Source organism: Nestor notabilis, unplaced genomic scaffold (genome assembly GCF_000696875.1).
Source record: "Nestor notabilis isolate BGI_N333 unplaced genomic scaffold, ASM69687v1 scaffold11833, whole genome shotgun sequence".
Taxonomy (NCBI): domain Eukaryota; kingdom Metazoa; phylum Chordata; class Aves; order Psittaciformes; family Psittacidae; genus Nestor; species Nestor notabilis.
Window position 1 is genome coordinate 31,560 of NW_009923332.1, and position 14,858 is coordinate 46,417.

Sequence of the window (14,858 nt, forward strand, 5' to 3'; positions counted from 1 at the left end):
TCAGGGCTGGGGGGAAGCAGGAAGAAGGAGATTCCCCTGCAGATGGATGTACTTTTACTTGGAGAGGTTATAGGCTTATTTTCTACAGCAGATACATCAAGTTGCAGATCAATGCCTGAAATTATAGGAATAAGATACATCTACCCTTTGACTCTGAAACCTGCTTTCTGAAGGGACGAGGTTCCTTTTTTGGCTCTTGGCTACAGTGTTTCCCTTGCAAAAATAATTCTCTGCTTATGGATGAGTTGTTTTTAAAGGAAAATCAAAACCTGGAGGAAACTGATTAATGATCCAAAGGAATATAATGATCTGAACTAATAAATGAAAATATTTATGTGCTTTATGTACACTGTACATACTTTAAATATTTTAAAAGTTAATATTCTACTTGAAATGGCATGTTAAATCCTCTTGGTACTATGATGGTGAAACTTCCCTAGTTTTGGTACAGAAGTTTGGTTTATAATTTTATAATAAAGTTGAACTGTGATTTAGTTAACCTTGTTTTCTGACCGTTACCAACAGGCCAGGAGAAAGCAGGGATCCTACAGCTACTTCTGAACATCAACCAGGAAAGGCTTGGGAGAGCAGGCGCCTAAATACCATCAGTGGGTGGGGGACAAGTACAGGAGAGGCTGAAGGAAAAAGAGCTAACAAACACACACTAACTTTTAGCAGTGCAGTCTTAATGGTGTGGAGATTACAAAGGGGAGAGCACCCCTGAGACTAAGGGAACCAGTAATCTGGTCAGCTTGATTTTCCTTCCATCACATACACATGCACCCACCCTACTCATGCAGAGTCATGAGTACATCATGCAGAGTCACAGTGGCATTTGCATAAGTTAAAATGAACTCCTGTTCCTAAACCCCATCTTACTAATATTCAAGTACTTGGAGTAGTTTTGAACAACTTCAGAGAAGGAGGTCTCTCAACTATCCAGATGGTAGAGTTCCTTCCTCCGCTTTTACTTGGTGAAACATGAACAGCAGAACTCATGAGCAGCATGTTCTAGCAAACACTCCAAGGGGATGCTTGGAGAATGCTACAGCAGTTGCTGTAATGGAAGATTATTTGGTACCCCAGTTTTAGTGTGAAACCTGCAGCAGAGGTGTAAACTGCCCCCGGATACAGACCTGTGCAGAGTGCTAGGAAAGAAAAGGCAAAACAGGACACGCATCCTTCATGTGAGTTGTAGCCATGCAGCAATTCCCAGCTGGGAGTTTCACACGGCTGATGGGCTGGGTTCCTGTCCAGCCAGAGAGCAACTTTTGGAAAATGAGTCCTGACAGCAAAGGAGAAACTGCTTCAGTTTTATTTATCTATAAAAATACCCAAACTTTAAAAACCCAGAGACTAAACCAGCACTGGGGTAAGTGCAGCAGCCTGCAGTATGGGCAGAAAAATGGATTCAGCAGTGACACTTCTTCAGAGAGCTGTTTTAATTGATTCCATATGGATCTTTAGAACTACCTCTGATGGTCTTGGGCACTTTATTTCTATCCATGTCTCCACAGAGGAATCTCACCATTTCTTCCACCTACCTACTTCTCAGCTGTTACCTTCAGGGAGTTCTTGTGTGGGGACTGCTCAGCTGCCCCCCATTGCTAGCATGGGGCTACCAGCCTCTGCTTCCGGATGCACTCCCAGATCCACTTGGGAGACACACGCTTAGCACCAGGATTGTCATCAATGTCCCCGATAACATGGGTTGCTGAAGCTGTGTCAGACTCTGTCACAAGGTCCCCATCGTATGCTATAAAATACCGCTGGATTTTGTCAAAGTCCTTCACAGAGGGCGATAGATAGAGCTTCACACCAGTGAATATGTCCAGCAGTACCTGCAGATTGTGAAAGAGAGACACAGGTTGATAAATCCATTAAGCTGGTCTGGAAATGACACTAAAATCTTTGAAGGCATGAGTCCATCTGCAGTTCCCAAGCTTCTCATTCTAATCCCACACCTAATAACTGGACTGCTGTTAAATCGTACACAGGAGCAGCACCCACATGGTTCCCCTGCAAGCCAGATGTTCCAGCTGAACAGCACTGCCCCAGCTAAAGGGAATTATTATCCCATTATTCCCCTTAGTGATGATGCTGATGTGGTCCAGTAAACATGATCTTAATGTCTCTGTCTTTACAAGCTGATGCTTAGTTAAAGCAGGAGAACATAACTACCCTGGGGGAGAACTTGCTGTTTATATCAAAATAGCTGTTCCAGGCTCATCAGGAAATTACAGCTCAGTGGCTCTTACTCCACTCCCACAATTTGCTGCACAATGGGCTAGAAAGGACAGTTCTCTCCTTCTGCAGCTCCCAACTCTGCCATATGCAGCAGCCAGGAAAAGCAGATGCTCAGCAGGCTCAACGCTTCGTGGAGCACGACACTGGCAGTGGGTGAAGAGAGTATTGTCCTTTAGCACGACAAACCCAGTTACAGGAGCTCTGCAGACAGGAGAGCACCAGCCATCTGCTGCCTTTACAAGGGGACTTGCTATTTCTGCCTTTACATGTCATTTGAAGTTAGGGTGCTGCTGTAGGAAGATTATAAACTCTCCTGATGGAAGGCAAAAGTGAACAGACAACTGAAAGTGCCTCAGCTCCCTGCCAGCCAAAGTGGCTGCTGCCCACCTGACCATACCTTTTTGCCATTGTCTTCCATCTCAGATGCTTTCCTCTTCTCCCCTCGTCTCTCTTCTGATTTTTGAGGGGATCCAATGTCTGCTTTGCTCTCTAAAAACAAAAACCTTGTGTCATTTGTGCTCTCTGTCCAGATACTGGTTGTGTATTAAAGCGGGGGGAGAGGAGTGAAGAGAGGAAAAGGGAAAAGTTTCCCCCCTCTTTCTGTAAAATCTCAGAATTAGAATGTAACCAAGACCTTTGTACTGCAAATGGTGTGAGGCATGTTCCTGCCCTCATTTCCAGGATGCTGCTGTTCACCTTCCCTCCTGGCTGGCACCAGTGTCTCAGTTCTTCCCCAGTGACAAAGTACTGGTGAAGCAAACTCATTTCACAGCTCTGCAGTTTACTACCTGGAGATCCCCTGCACCCAGGTGCCCTGTTATATGCATGAACTTCAGCCAAATAAAATTAAGTACTGGTTCATGGCCAGAAATGTCTGGAGCACGAGATCTGCAGGAACAGGAGCAGCAGGTTTGCTGTTCAGATCAGTCTTACACCTTCTGTTAAGGATCTTGAGCTAGTCAGATTAAAGGGATTGCAGTCCCAGAGGAATCACTCCAAAGCAGTTCTGGTACAAACTCTAACAGACTCTGCTAGGTTCAAGATACCCGTTTCTAAGCAGCATATAATCCCAAAGAGCTTTTATTGACAACTGAGTTGCCTGAACAGCATCATCAGTGCTGTTCCCATCTTTTCTCACTCCCAGCTCAGAGCTGTGGCTCTTCAGCCTGTGCTCGAGTAACAGAGGCCAAACCAAGGGTGTAAACAGAGCTGCCACTGGATCTTCAAGTATCTGACAGAAGGCAAAGATCCAGAGCCAGCCTCTCCAAAGGCAGAGAGCACACCCTGAGCTTCCTCTCCCAGAAGCACTATCTTACCTTCTGGCTTCTGGGCTTTTGCAGGTGACTTGCTTGGGGGAGTTTTAATAGTGCTGTGTGGTGTGGAAGACCTGGAATTTCCCTCATTCTCTCCACTGCTGCCAGCTGTGGACTCATCTTCCTCCCCAGCAGCAACACTGAAATCAGCCTTCTCTTTGGAGAGTTGGTACAGCTCCTGTCCCACCAGAAACAAAGCACTGCCTTTAACCACAGGGAAACCTCTGACATTAGATGTGAGCTGTAACGTGTGGTCTCTAGTTTGTCCCCCCCGATAGGTTTGCTCAAATACTTTTTCTTCCTCTTTGTAGCCATTTTCCTGTCAACTTTGTCCAAGCTCTCTGCATTCCACCCAGCTGCTTGACATTAAGGGAAGCCATACAGGGATGTACCAAAAGCCACATTCACAGCATCTGCTGCAGAGCAAGACAGACTACCTCTTCAGAGCCTGGCTCCTAGCCTGAAACCACCCACTGCTCACAGGGAACAGTCTGTCTGAAGAAGGTATTTTACCTTTCTCTCCTTCACCTGCATAGGGACCCAGAATCCCTCCTTGCTTCGATGGTATAAACAAGTGCTTCTGTCTGCTGCCAGGATGCCTGTAGGCAGTGTGAAGACAGCCCAAATGACAATAACTAGGCTGAGACCTGAGACCAGAGCTCAGGAGCAGCTGAGCTACTGTTGGGGTGGCAGGAGGCCAACCCGCTTCCCAGTGCAGGAGGCTGTGTGGGGCAGGAGCAGCCCAGGGATCCTGGCTGCCTGCCACTTGGCCCCTGTGCCCTGGAACTGGGCCAGGCTCCCTCATGTCACTTCCCAGATGCCTCCCTCAATCTCGGCAATTAAGGGGAGACCGAATGACCATAAACAAGAGAATAAAGGTCAGCTCTTCCAGGAAGGAAATGCCTCACCATGAAGGCTGTTACAAGAGCTGATACAACCAGCTGCCAGCACAGACTTCCCTGAAAGTGCACAACACTTCAGAGGCCCCATGAAAGAATAAGATTCACATCAGAATAACCCAGCAAGCAGCCTGAGCCTAGACTAAACAGAAAGTGTGATGTGCCACCATAGGGCCCAGCCAGCAGACGTCTTCACTGCATACCCTGCTATCCACATGTCTTCTTAAATATAGACTGTTACAGTCAGAACTTCTCCAACATGTTGCAGACATACTGCAGTAACTCACCTTAAGCTGCTGGAGGTTGGTGGCTGTCTTCCAGTCTTTGTCATCTCGAATGCGGGTGCAGCGAGGGAAGCGAATGGAGATCCCGTCTGCAGTGTGGGCTTCAGCTTTAGAGAACTCAGCCCCTGTGATCTCCCACACTGGGGCTTTCTAAACACAGGATTGAGGAAGCCACGTCACATTCCTGTGTTCTCTCGTGAGCTAACTCGATATGTCTGCATTCCTCTACCCCTACCACAACCCCCCTCGCCACCCAAGCACACAATTCCATAGCCACAAACTCACCTTCCTGGTCACCTTCATTAGAAAAACTTATTTTTCTGTGAGTCAAAAATCCTCAACTAATCATAGAATCCCAGACTGGTTCGGGTTGGAAGGGACCTTAAAGCTCATCCAGTCCCAACCCCCTGCCACCGGCAGGGACACCTTCCACTAGAGCAGGTTGCTCCAAGCCCCTGTGTCCAACCTGGCCTTGAACACTGCCAGGGATGGGGCAGCCACAGCTTCTCTGGGCACCCTGTGCCAGCGCCTCAGCGCCCTCACAGGGAAGAAGAACTTCCTTATAACCAACCTAAATCTTTAAGCTTAACCCATTACCCTTTATCCTATCACTACAGTCATAACACATAATGCCAACTTCCAAATAGCACCTTTCCTATCAGACATACATGGCACAAGGCATACTGATAAACTCTGTAAACCAGCAACTTTTGGGATACAGTTGTGCTTCAAATGTTTTAAGTCAGATTTTTCATGCCTCAAATTTAAAGGGAGTTCACTTCTGGAAGGGAATTAATGCATAAAAGTATCTCCCAGAAGTGCTGCAGGTACGATCTCTTCAGGAAGCTCTTAGCCTCAAATACACCTGCAAGATGCAGAAATAAACACTTAATTTCCTGTTCCAACTATGAAGAGTAATTGTAATAGAGACAGTTTGTACACTTAAATGAAGTATAGTAATTGCTATATCAAGGCTGGAAAAGAGTTAAATGACTGTAACTTACCTTTGGATCTGGGACAATGAAGTCTGGGTAGTAGATTTTGTTAATTTTCAGCCACCTTGGAATTTTACTGGGATCCTATTAATGAAAACCACAAAACCAAAATGATAGCATTTATGAGCATGTATGAACCTACTTCCACAAAAGAAGTGGCTGAAAGATAACCCAGAAGCAGAGCAGTGTATCAAAGGTATTACGTTGCCTTTGTATGGAGGAAGCCTGTCAGCCTGCAGTGCAGAGTACACTGCTCTGCAGCATTTATCTCACCCAGAGAATCACAAACTACCTGTAGCAGCTCTTGATTACTGTCATTCCATAGGTAACAATAACATTGGTGCTCCAACTGTGATCCATATAAAACTACCCTCTTTTAAGATTCAAATGGCCTTCAGGATGGCAAGTAAATGTCAAAAATTCAGCTGTTTATTTGTCAAGTCTTGAAAAGTCAGACTCCTCCCTGAATAAGTCGCTCACAGTGTCTCAACTCCACCACGTCAGGTTGTCCAGCCACAGAACAGCCTGACCGGAGCATTTCTCACCCACAGCCCCATCTAGTGACTGTCTTCACCAATGCAATATGCAATAAAGCAAAGGCACTTGCTCTGCTCCTCCCGATAAAACTTAGTCTTGGGAGGAAAACAGATGGTGTTTGGCTTCCCACTCAGTGTCTAATCTCAGGCAGTGCCTCTTCACGGGAGCTGGCTGCACCTACATCCCTCTGGTGTCAGAGCTATTTATCTGCTTTACCACTAATCGAGCCTCTTCCCAGCAGAGCACTTGAGTTCTGCAGGAAGCCAGCACTCAGGTGTAGCTCAGCAGGGAAGTGGCATTTAGGAAGCCCTTTGCTGAGCAGTCCTTGATGACCTCCATGCCACAGCCCCTCTCACCTTGCTGATCTTCACCATATCCAGCTCTGTCTGCAGACGTGCCAGGGTGGCATCATCGTGGCCACCAGAACACTTGGTCACAGTGCACCACTTCTCACTCTTGGGATCATAGCAGCCCATGAGGAAGATGGACATCATCCCACCTGCAGGAGGGGAGAGCAGGGTGGTTCACATCTTCTACAGGACATGCCACAGCTTTTCAAAAAGCAAAGTAATGAACCAAAACCCTTTTCCATTCTGGGGTGTCAAAGGACCGTGGGCTTGTGATGGCTTCACAGCATCAGCATAAATCAACCCCAGAGATTTACCTTTACTGCCTTGTCCATAGAAAGCTCCCAGCACCACCAGGTCTGCCGTGTCAGCCATGGCACCCTCATTTAGGTAGTCCTTCTTCACCTTCAGCCAGTGCCGCTTCCCTGGTTCATAATTACCCTGTGCAGAAAAGGGCATGAACCCTCAGTCACAAAGATCATCTGGGGGACAGCTGCCTCCTCAAACAGCCCCTGCTTTTATCCAGCTTCACACTGCAAGAGCACAGCAGTGGTCGGACCTGTGTGCTTCATCCACAGATCTCATCTGATATCCCCCAATTCCCAGCATACCCAGTGAAGAGTAAACATGAACCTGCCTTTGTATCTTTCAACACCAGCCCTTCCAGTCCCTCACGGATGACCCGGGTGATCATATCTGCCAGATCAGAAGATTTCTGAAATGAAAAGGCATTGTGGTTAGCTCAAGAATGTCAAAGGGCTGTGGTCTTCAGGCTTTCTATGTGGAGCAGTGGTGCTCTAAACCCAAAGCAGCTGCAGAGAGGTAACTTCATAAAAAACTTTTCCAAGGAGAGTCCCATACGTGTTCTCTTTCCTGCACATCCAGTAACTAATTTGGGAATACGTCCCAACAAAGAAGGGTTGGTTAGTTAAATACACGCCTCAGAGATGAGGTAGCCATACTGGTTGTATCCCAAGTATGTCCTGTATTTTAAGGTGAGATTTTCTCAGTCTGCTTAATGCTCTATCCAGCTGCCTTGGTTCCTCTCCTCTTTGCTTCTTCCCAAAATGCTTTCTCTGCCCCAAATGCCCAAGTGTTCTCCACCAAAACCAAGATGCTACTGAAATCAGTAGCAGTGGGGAAAAATAATGGGACATAGGGCTTGTGCATAGCAATGAAACGAAAAACCAGGTGTGCTACTGTGTGAATGCAGCTTTTTTTAGCACTCAGGAGGTATGTGGGCTGTGTGGCACTTGGAGTTGCCAGAAGCAGTCTAGCTCCCTTCAGTCATACTCCAGGCTTCCTCCACAGCTCAGCATTGTACAGTACAGACTAAGTGACAACAGGATTTAGCTCCTCCTAACAACAAAGTTAGGATGGGTACAAAATCATTAAGAAGCCAAGAGATAAGAAAAAGCTGTGCAAGTTATGACTGTGTAAAGTGGTTGCATTGAGACAAGATGGGAGCACAGGCACAGCGTTCTTGAACACCACTAGCTCAAGGAGTCCTGTACAGACACTAGAACCATCCTGACCGGCAGGGGATGGCTGGATTTGCAGCCTTAGCCAGAAGGCCATGTGGTAAGGGAGCAGTGGGGTGTCTGGAGTGCAAGCAGTGAGATCACCACCCAGGCAGTTTAACACTGAGCTCACTGTGACGTGCTTCATCTCCGAGAAGAGGATCCGGTTGGGGATTTCAACCATGTTATCGTGGAGGAACTTGCGACGCTCACACAGAGGCCTGAAGGAAGGTTTGGATAATTAAGGACAAGCAAGTACCAGTCATGTGAACATTGAGAAAAGCTATTTAGAGAATGAAATGATTTATCCTACAGAGTTCCAGAAAGGACAATCAATTCTTCCTTTCCTCCAGGGAGCGAGTTATAAAACAGAAATTCTATGTTAAGCATGCATTTTGTTTCAGATGAGCTGGGCACTGAACCATGCTCACTGAAATAAGAGTTAATCCTGGTATTTTGGAACTGCAGAGCAAGGTAGAGCTCCATAGTGAAACTCCTCAGCACAGCAAGGATCCTCCCATGCTGTCTGGATTTTCTAGGCTCAACAGCCCACATAAACCTCTCCCTCTGTGGCAGGTTCATGCTGGCAAACTGGTTGGGCTACTCACACAGTGCAGACACATACCTGTCCATCAGGCTGACATCATTGAAGTAGATGCAGTCAAACACAAACAAACAAACGTTGGCATCTTGGAAAGCAGCTTTCTGCAAGACAAGAGCGATTAAAAGAAATCTGCAGTCATAGCAAGCAGCAATATACAGGTTTAGAAAGATAACAGAAACAAAAGGATGTATTTTTATCTCCATAATCTTTTAGTTACAAGCAGCTTAGGCCTCTTCTAAAAGACAAAATTATTCTGAGAATTAAGATTTAGACTGAATTTGTCAAAGCAGAGAAAGAAACTAAAACAGGGTAATTTCCCAGTGACAGGGAAACTACACCACAAATATTAATGACTTGAGGCCATCCATCACTACTGCTACAACAAAAAACCAACCTGCATTCCAGACTTCAGATTAATGGCTACTTTAAGTTAAAGCCCTTAGAGCTTAATTTTCATGTTACTGTCCTCTTCCTCACCACCATTTAGTCTAGATATAAGCACCAGACAACATTCACACGGACATACTGTGGTGTTCCAGTCTGCCACACATTGCTCAAACAATGACAGAATTGCGAGGTTTTCCAAGAGTTTGTTAATACTTAATCTTGAGCTGAAGTGTTCTTACTGTCCTGCTAAATTAATATCAAGTCTATTGAATTAGAGCAGTACCTTTTCTTTAATATCTTAATATCCTCTCGGGGATCTTATTTTTTCCCCAGATCTCTTAAATGATCCTGTGATAACAGATCCCAGGCTGGTGTGTTGAAGTCAGCAGAGTAACAGCCTCCAACCACAGCAAAGGAGTTTATTTACCTTGTGCACGCCAAGAGTCCCAAAAGGAAGTGGCTTGCCAGTTTTGTTGTCAATCAGAAGAACTTCTGAATCCAGGATCATACTCTGCCCACCAGGGAAAGCCTGAGGGATGAAGTCCTTAAAATGGGCCACCTTGGAGAAAAGGAAAGAAAAATACATCCACTGGCTGAAGAGAGGGACTCACTCCAGTGCAGATGGTTCTCCCAGAAGCGTGTCTGAGGCATGTGTAGGCATATCTGCACTAGCTTTGCTTTCTACTATGGTGAAGTCTGTACAGTGTACAGACAGAAAAGTGAGTCTTGAACAAATATAGCACATCACCCAGCTGGTATCAGGCCTCCCAAAATGCAGTGTGTAAAGAGGACTCTAGGGCAGAGAGTTTAACTTCAGTTTCAAGCTCTGGATGTCCACCAAAACTGATTACAATTCTATGAAGTGTTGCTTTTCCAGATTCTGTGTGTCTACATAAACTAGAAAAGTCCACAACAGGAGGTATCCCCCCCTGCTTATAGAAACTGTTGTGAAACTCAGTCATGCTTCTAGAGGAGCTGGTGCAAGAGGAGAGGTGGTTTATAGGTGCTTACTTTATGTGGGAGGACAGGCTTGAGGCTTCTGCTGAAGTAGCTGAAATGATCTCCATTTTTATGGACCTGCACCCGCTCACCATCGTATTTGATCTCTGCATACATGCCATTTGGGCACTTCTTCATGGCATACTCAATGGACTTGCAGGCTTCAGCCTTAGGAAGGTGGAGAGAGACAAATTCCAAACTCACTCAGATCATACATGAAAAGATGAAGTTACTCTTAGTTAAGTTCATGAACTAACAATTCCTTGTAGCTCTTTTTGTCCAGGGTCTCTAATATCCAGTCCAAGTTTTCCTTTTCTTAATTACTCATTTACTTAGAATCATCTGCATATACCCAGGTAATTACAGCTTTTCAGTGCTTATGTCCTCCAAATACTTAAAGGTGTAAGTACTGTGCCTTTAGCAGGAAAGTAAATATTTAACTCTGTTCAAATAAAACCCCAAACTTATTTGAATCTCTAATGCAGTTGAAAGCTTACACTATTTCTATGGAAAGGATGGACTTCTGGAATGACAGCAAACAAAAAAGTCACTTCTGGACTGAAAGTAAGTCAAGATTTTAGCTTCTCCAGTGGCACTGAAGGTACAAGTACTGAGTACACTGACTATTGGCCTCCTGGTAGAAAACACTTTCTGCAGTGGCATTAAACCAGCACTGCACACTGTATTAGCTCACATTACACACAGTCACTTATCCATCTACTGGTTCCTAAAGGTGAGGGTGTGACAGTGCATATGAGAACTGCATCTCTTGGGCAGCTGAAGGTGCCCATTGCAGGGGAGCCAGCCTTACCAGCATGGGCTGCACGGGGGTCATCAGGGAGGCCTGCACACTGAGGGTCTTCTTCAGACCTGGCATCTTCTCAGCCTCCTGCTGGTTCTTCAGGACTCGCTCTACCACGTCCTGGAGGTTGCGTGAAGCTTTGAACGCTTCGTAAGCGTTGGGATCCAAAGCATCCAACCTTCAACAGATTGAGGAGAGGGGGAAACATGGATCAACCTCAGCTCTGCTGCTCCTGGCTTATGAGGCTAATGCCCACTTCTGGTGGGTTTCTCACAACGAAAGGTAAGACTTACACATGCTTTGCTCCAGCATTCATTTTCAAGTCATGCTTAATTAGCCTGATGATGCATTTCAGGTCGTTGCCCGTACATCTGAAATGTGAGACAAGATTCAGAAGTGGCAGACATTGAACTGAATTACTTGCCAGCTGAAAAAAAGAAACTGATCAAAAAAGGTCCTCCCCTCCTGGAGGGTTTAAAATTAAACAAGAAATGTTACCAGTGACACCTCAGAGGCACAAAAGAATAGCCAAAAAGCTTTTTAGCATCTTTATGTTTGAATGCCTGTATTAATTCTACCTCAATGGTAACATACTTTCCAAAGTTCACTTAATTAATGCATCAGAAGGAAGTGATAGGAACATCCTCAAATCAGATCAACACAGACTGAGCCAGACCAAGAATCTTCAACCTGTCTAAATGGCTTGAAGGCTTTTCCCAACATACCCAAGTACAGCAACTTAATTAACAGCTAAGTCCCATTAAGGTAGTTTTGCAAGCAATTTGTTTAGTACTGACTGAACAGTGGCTTGTCAGGCCAGAATGAAATTCTCTGGCATGAACAGGAGCCATACATGTTCTTCACTGCTGGCTGGCAGTCAGGGTGTCTTAATCAAACCACACCTAGCAGCTTGCAGACATGGAGTTCAGTCTCTGCTGCTATGATGAGTTTTTCACCTGTTCCAGCTTGAGATCTGTTGATAACTACTCCCAGTTTTAGGGCAAACTTTCAGAGGCTGATTACTTTGCTCACCTGCGAGTGATACGCTGCAGCACACTTTGCTGGTCATCTTCCTTAGTGAGCTTTGATAGCTGGATGAGGAATTCATCTACCTCCTGGATGGTCAGGAGGCTTTTGGCTGCTGGAGGACAACACTTGCTCTGTTCAAAGAAGAGGCGTATGGTCTCGGAAACATCTCCCTGTCTCCAGAAACAAAATAAGGGTGTGGATCAGAGGCTACAGAATGGGAATGTCACTGAGGATTCAATATGTTTCCCTAAGTAGGATAAACCACAGGAATGATGCTGGGATTGCATGAAGGAGTTGGAATCAAACATTAGAAGAAATCTGCCATGACACAGAATAAAGCTTCTCAGCTGTTTCATTTGCAAAAGAAAGGAAAGTAAGAGTACCACTATTATCCCATTGCTCTATTTTGCACTGCTGCAGCATCACAGACCATTTACTTCCTCAGGATGAATCCACTTGTAAATCCAAGGATGTGAAACAGTCTAGTGATGTCACTAGAAGACAGTATATAACAAGACAATAGAGCTGTAAGAATTAGCTTCATTAATTCACCTATTTTCTCCATCTTGCAATGAGTCAGAAGTGTGCACAGTCTGTTACCAACTCCTGTGCACAGGAATTAAATGCACACATGAGCATTTGCAATTGTATGAGAGCACATTAATTTTATGAACCAAATTAAGCTCACAGGAACAATTTGTTAATTGAATCACAGGTTTTGATAAGTGATGTTACAAAAAGTGTAATATAAATCAGTTATGCAGGAATATGCTCGACAAAGCAGTTTAGACAAAGCAGATGCAGCCCAAATTGCCTAAATATTTCAGTCTTGCTTTCTAAAGTTTGGCAGTTGAATTCATATGTTGTTTTCTATTCAAGCATTCTTTTCTAAAGGTACCAGATGGCAGAAAGTGCTATACAAGGGGAAAAAAAGCAAACTAACTCCCATTCTAACAGTCGAGCTAACTGTGTTTCAAGTAGGAGTTTAAAAACCTCATTACAGCATTATCATGCTGAGGGACTGAAGAGCAGAAACGAAGAGAGCTCGTGTCTGTACTCACCTGCTCCAGGTCACGGATCATTTCTTCTTGGTTGCAGTTAAAAATCCTGCTGAAGAGCTTTACAATCTGCTTATCGTTCAGGTTGTAAACAATCTTAATGACACCTGGTAACAGCAGCTTAATGGTCAGGTACACATCACCATGAAAGCCATCTGGGGAAAAAAACCAGCACACAGCATTGGAAAGTGGCACAGTTTGTTTTCACACACAGGCTCTGGTTGGTTGTGCCCCCTTAGCATGACCCTGGGGATAAATCTGCAGCCAGGGCTTCCTCTTTTCACCATGCTGTTCTGCTTCACATGAGAGCTTCCTTAAAGGAAACACCCACAACTGCCCTCCAAATGTGACCCCAGGACAAAGTTTGGCAGCGCCTACAAATGTTCTCCACGATTCTAGACTGAGCCATTCTTGTCTGAATTTATTATGGAGATAAACAGTTCACTTTGCAAACATTATCTCCATAGTTCAGAAACCATCACAACACACAGCATTCAGATTTTACGTCACCCTTGCTTTTGAAGTAATACTTTGAGGTTCATTTTGAGAGGGCTTTCATACACTGAAAAAGACAAGCAGGAATCCTACCTCCTCCAGATCCCTTCTTCAGGAAATCCTGGATGATCTGTGTTTTCACATTATAGCTGGGCTTTTCGGCAACCATGGCGCAGACCTTCCTGAACTCACGCAACAAGCAGTCTTTGTGCTTTGGATCACATTTTTTTGCAGACAGGCTGGACTTGTGGGAAGAGTTTGCAGAGGTATCGTCTGAATTCTTTGGCTTGGCTGCAAAGACATAAGAAGTTGCCTTTTTAACAAGTATATATGATGCAAATTTTGCAGCTGAAGCTACCTCTGCTTGGCAAGCTGAAAAGAACAACCCCAATGTGCTGGCAAAGCTTCAGGGCTTCAGAATGACCTGTGCTATGCTAATATTTGTGACTTAAAAAATATCCTAAGCTATTTTTACATTAGTTTTGATCTTCACAGTATACCAGAATCTTCTGGACCTTAATTCTATTGAACTAATACGATCAATCCTTGGTAAAAAGGAATTCCTGTTGGCAGACGCTTCTTATTTCTATTTTACAGGCCTTTGCCCTTCACAGCAAGATGTTTTCCAAGATATTTCTAAAATGGGGGATAAAGTGTCCCCATCCCCTCCTTCTGTTACAATACCAACCCCCCTGCACATTCCCAGCTCTAGCTGTGTACAGGGAGGTAAGTGCTCTGGGTGGTTCAGAGCTACACGTCAGTGCTCACACACCAACTGTCCTGCTGGCAGCGGTTTCTCAGGACAAGCTGCTGAGGAATAACAGGTTTCCTCTCCATGGACACTGCCACTGGGAATCCCTCACAACCAAGTTTCTACAGATTTAGAGCTCCACATGGTGCATCTTTAGTCTGGACTTACACAGTTGCATTAAGTGGCCAGTGGACTAAGTCAGCCTGACAATGTGGGTTACTACATAAACTTTGTTCCCTTGGGAATACTACAAGTTCAAGCCTAACAGCCTAAGAAAGCACTAACCATTTTTGGCAAAACAGATTTTAGAACAGTAATTAAAACTAAACTGTCTTCTACTGACAAAAAACTACTTACCCGAGCCAAGCTAAAACACCTCTGATGCTGATATTAGAAGAGAAGGATTTCCTAGAATCGCTTTCTTAAGTCTTTACCTGTGAAGCCAGAGAACTTCTTTGGTGATGGATTGATGAGACCTAATGGATCTTTTGTAGTTAGTTGTCCTGTGGCAGTGAGCTTAGCTTGGACTATCACTTTTTTCTTCGGTGTACTTCCAGCCTTGGAATTAGCTTCTGTAAAACAGCAAGGTTT

General features: G+C 44.9%; 1 protein-coding gene across 1 annotated transcript in view; it reads right to left on the minus strand.

Moving 5' to 3' along the window:
• Positions 1-1,235: 1,235 nt before the first annotated feature.
• Positions 1,236-14,858, minus strand: part of LIG3 (ligase III, DNA, ATP-dependent) — a 14,371-nt gene continuing 748 nt past the window's right edge. Inside the window, 20 exon segments of the mRNA XM_010012083.1 lie at positions 1,236-1,841; positions 2,645-2,736; positions 3,564-3,738; positions 4,747-4,893; positions 5,748-5,822; positions 6,632-6,774; positions 6,940-7,063; positions 7,260-7,307; positions 7,309-7,337; positions 8,276-8,311; positions 8,314-8,363; positions 8,768-8,847; positions 9,561-9,692; positions 10,145-10,300; positions 10,944-11,112; positions 11,228-11,305; positions 11,967-12,133; positions 13,025-13,176; positions 13,610-13,807; positions 14,702-14,839. Coding sequence (XP_010010385.1) covers positions 1,608-1,841; positions 2,645-2,736; positions 3,564-3,738; positions 4,747-4,893; positions 5,748-5,822; positions 6,632-6,774; positions 6,940-7,063; positions 7,260-7,307; positions 7,309-7,337; positions 8,276-8,311; positions 8,314-8,363; positions 8,768-8,847; positions 9,561-9,692; positions 10,145-10,300; positions 10,944-11,112; positions 11,228-11,305; positions 11,967-12,133; positions 13,025-13,176; positions 13,610-13,807; positions 14,702-14,839 — 2,423 coding nt within the window. The 3' untranslated portion in view covers positions 1,236-1,607.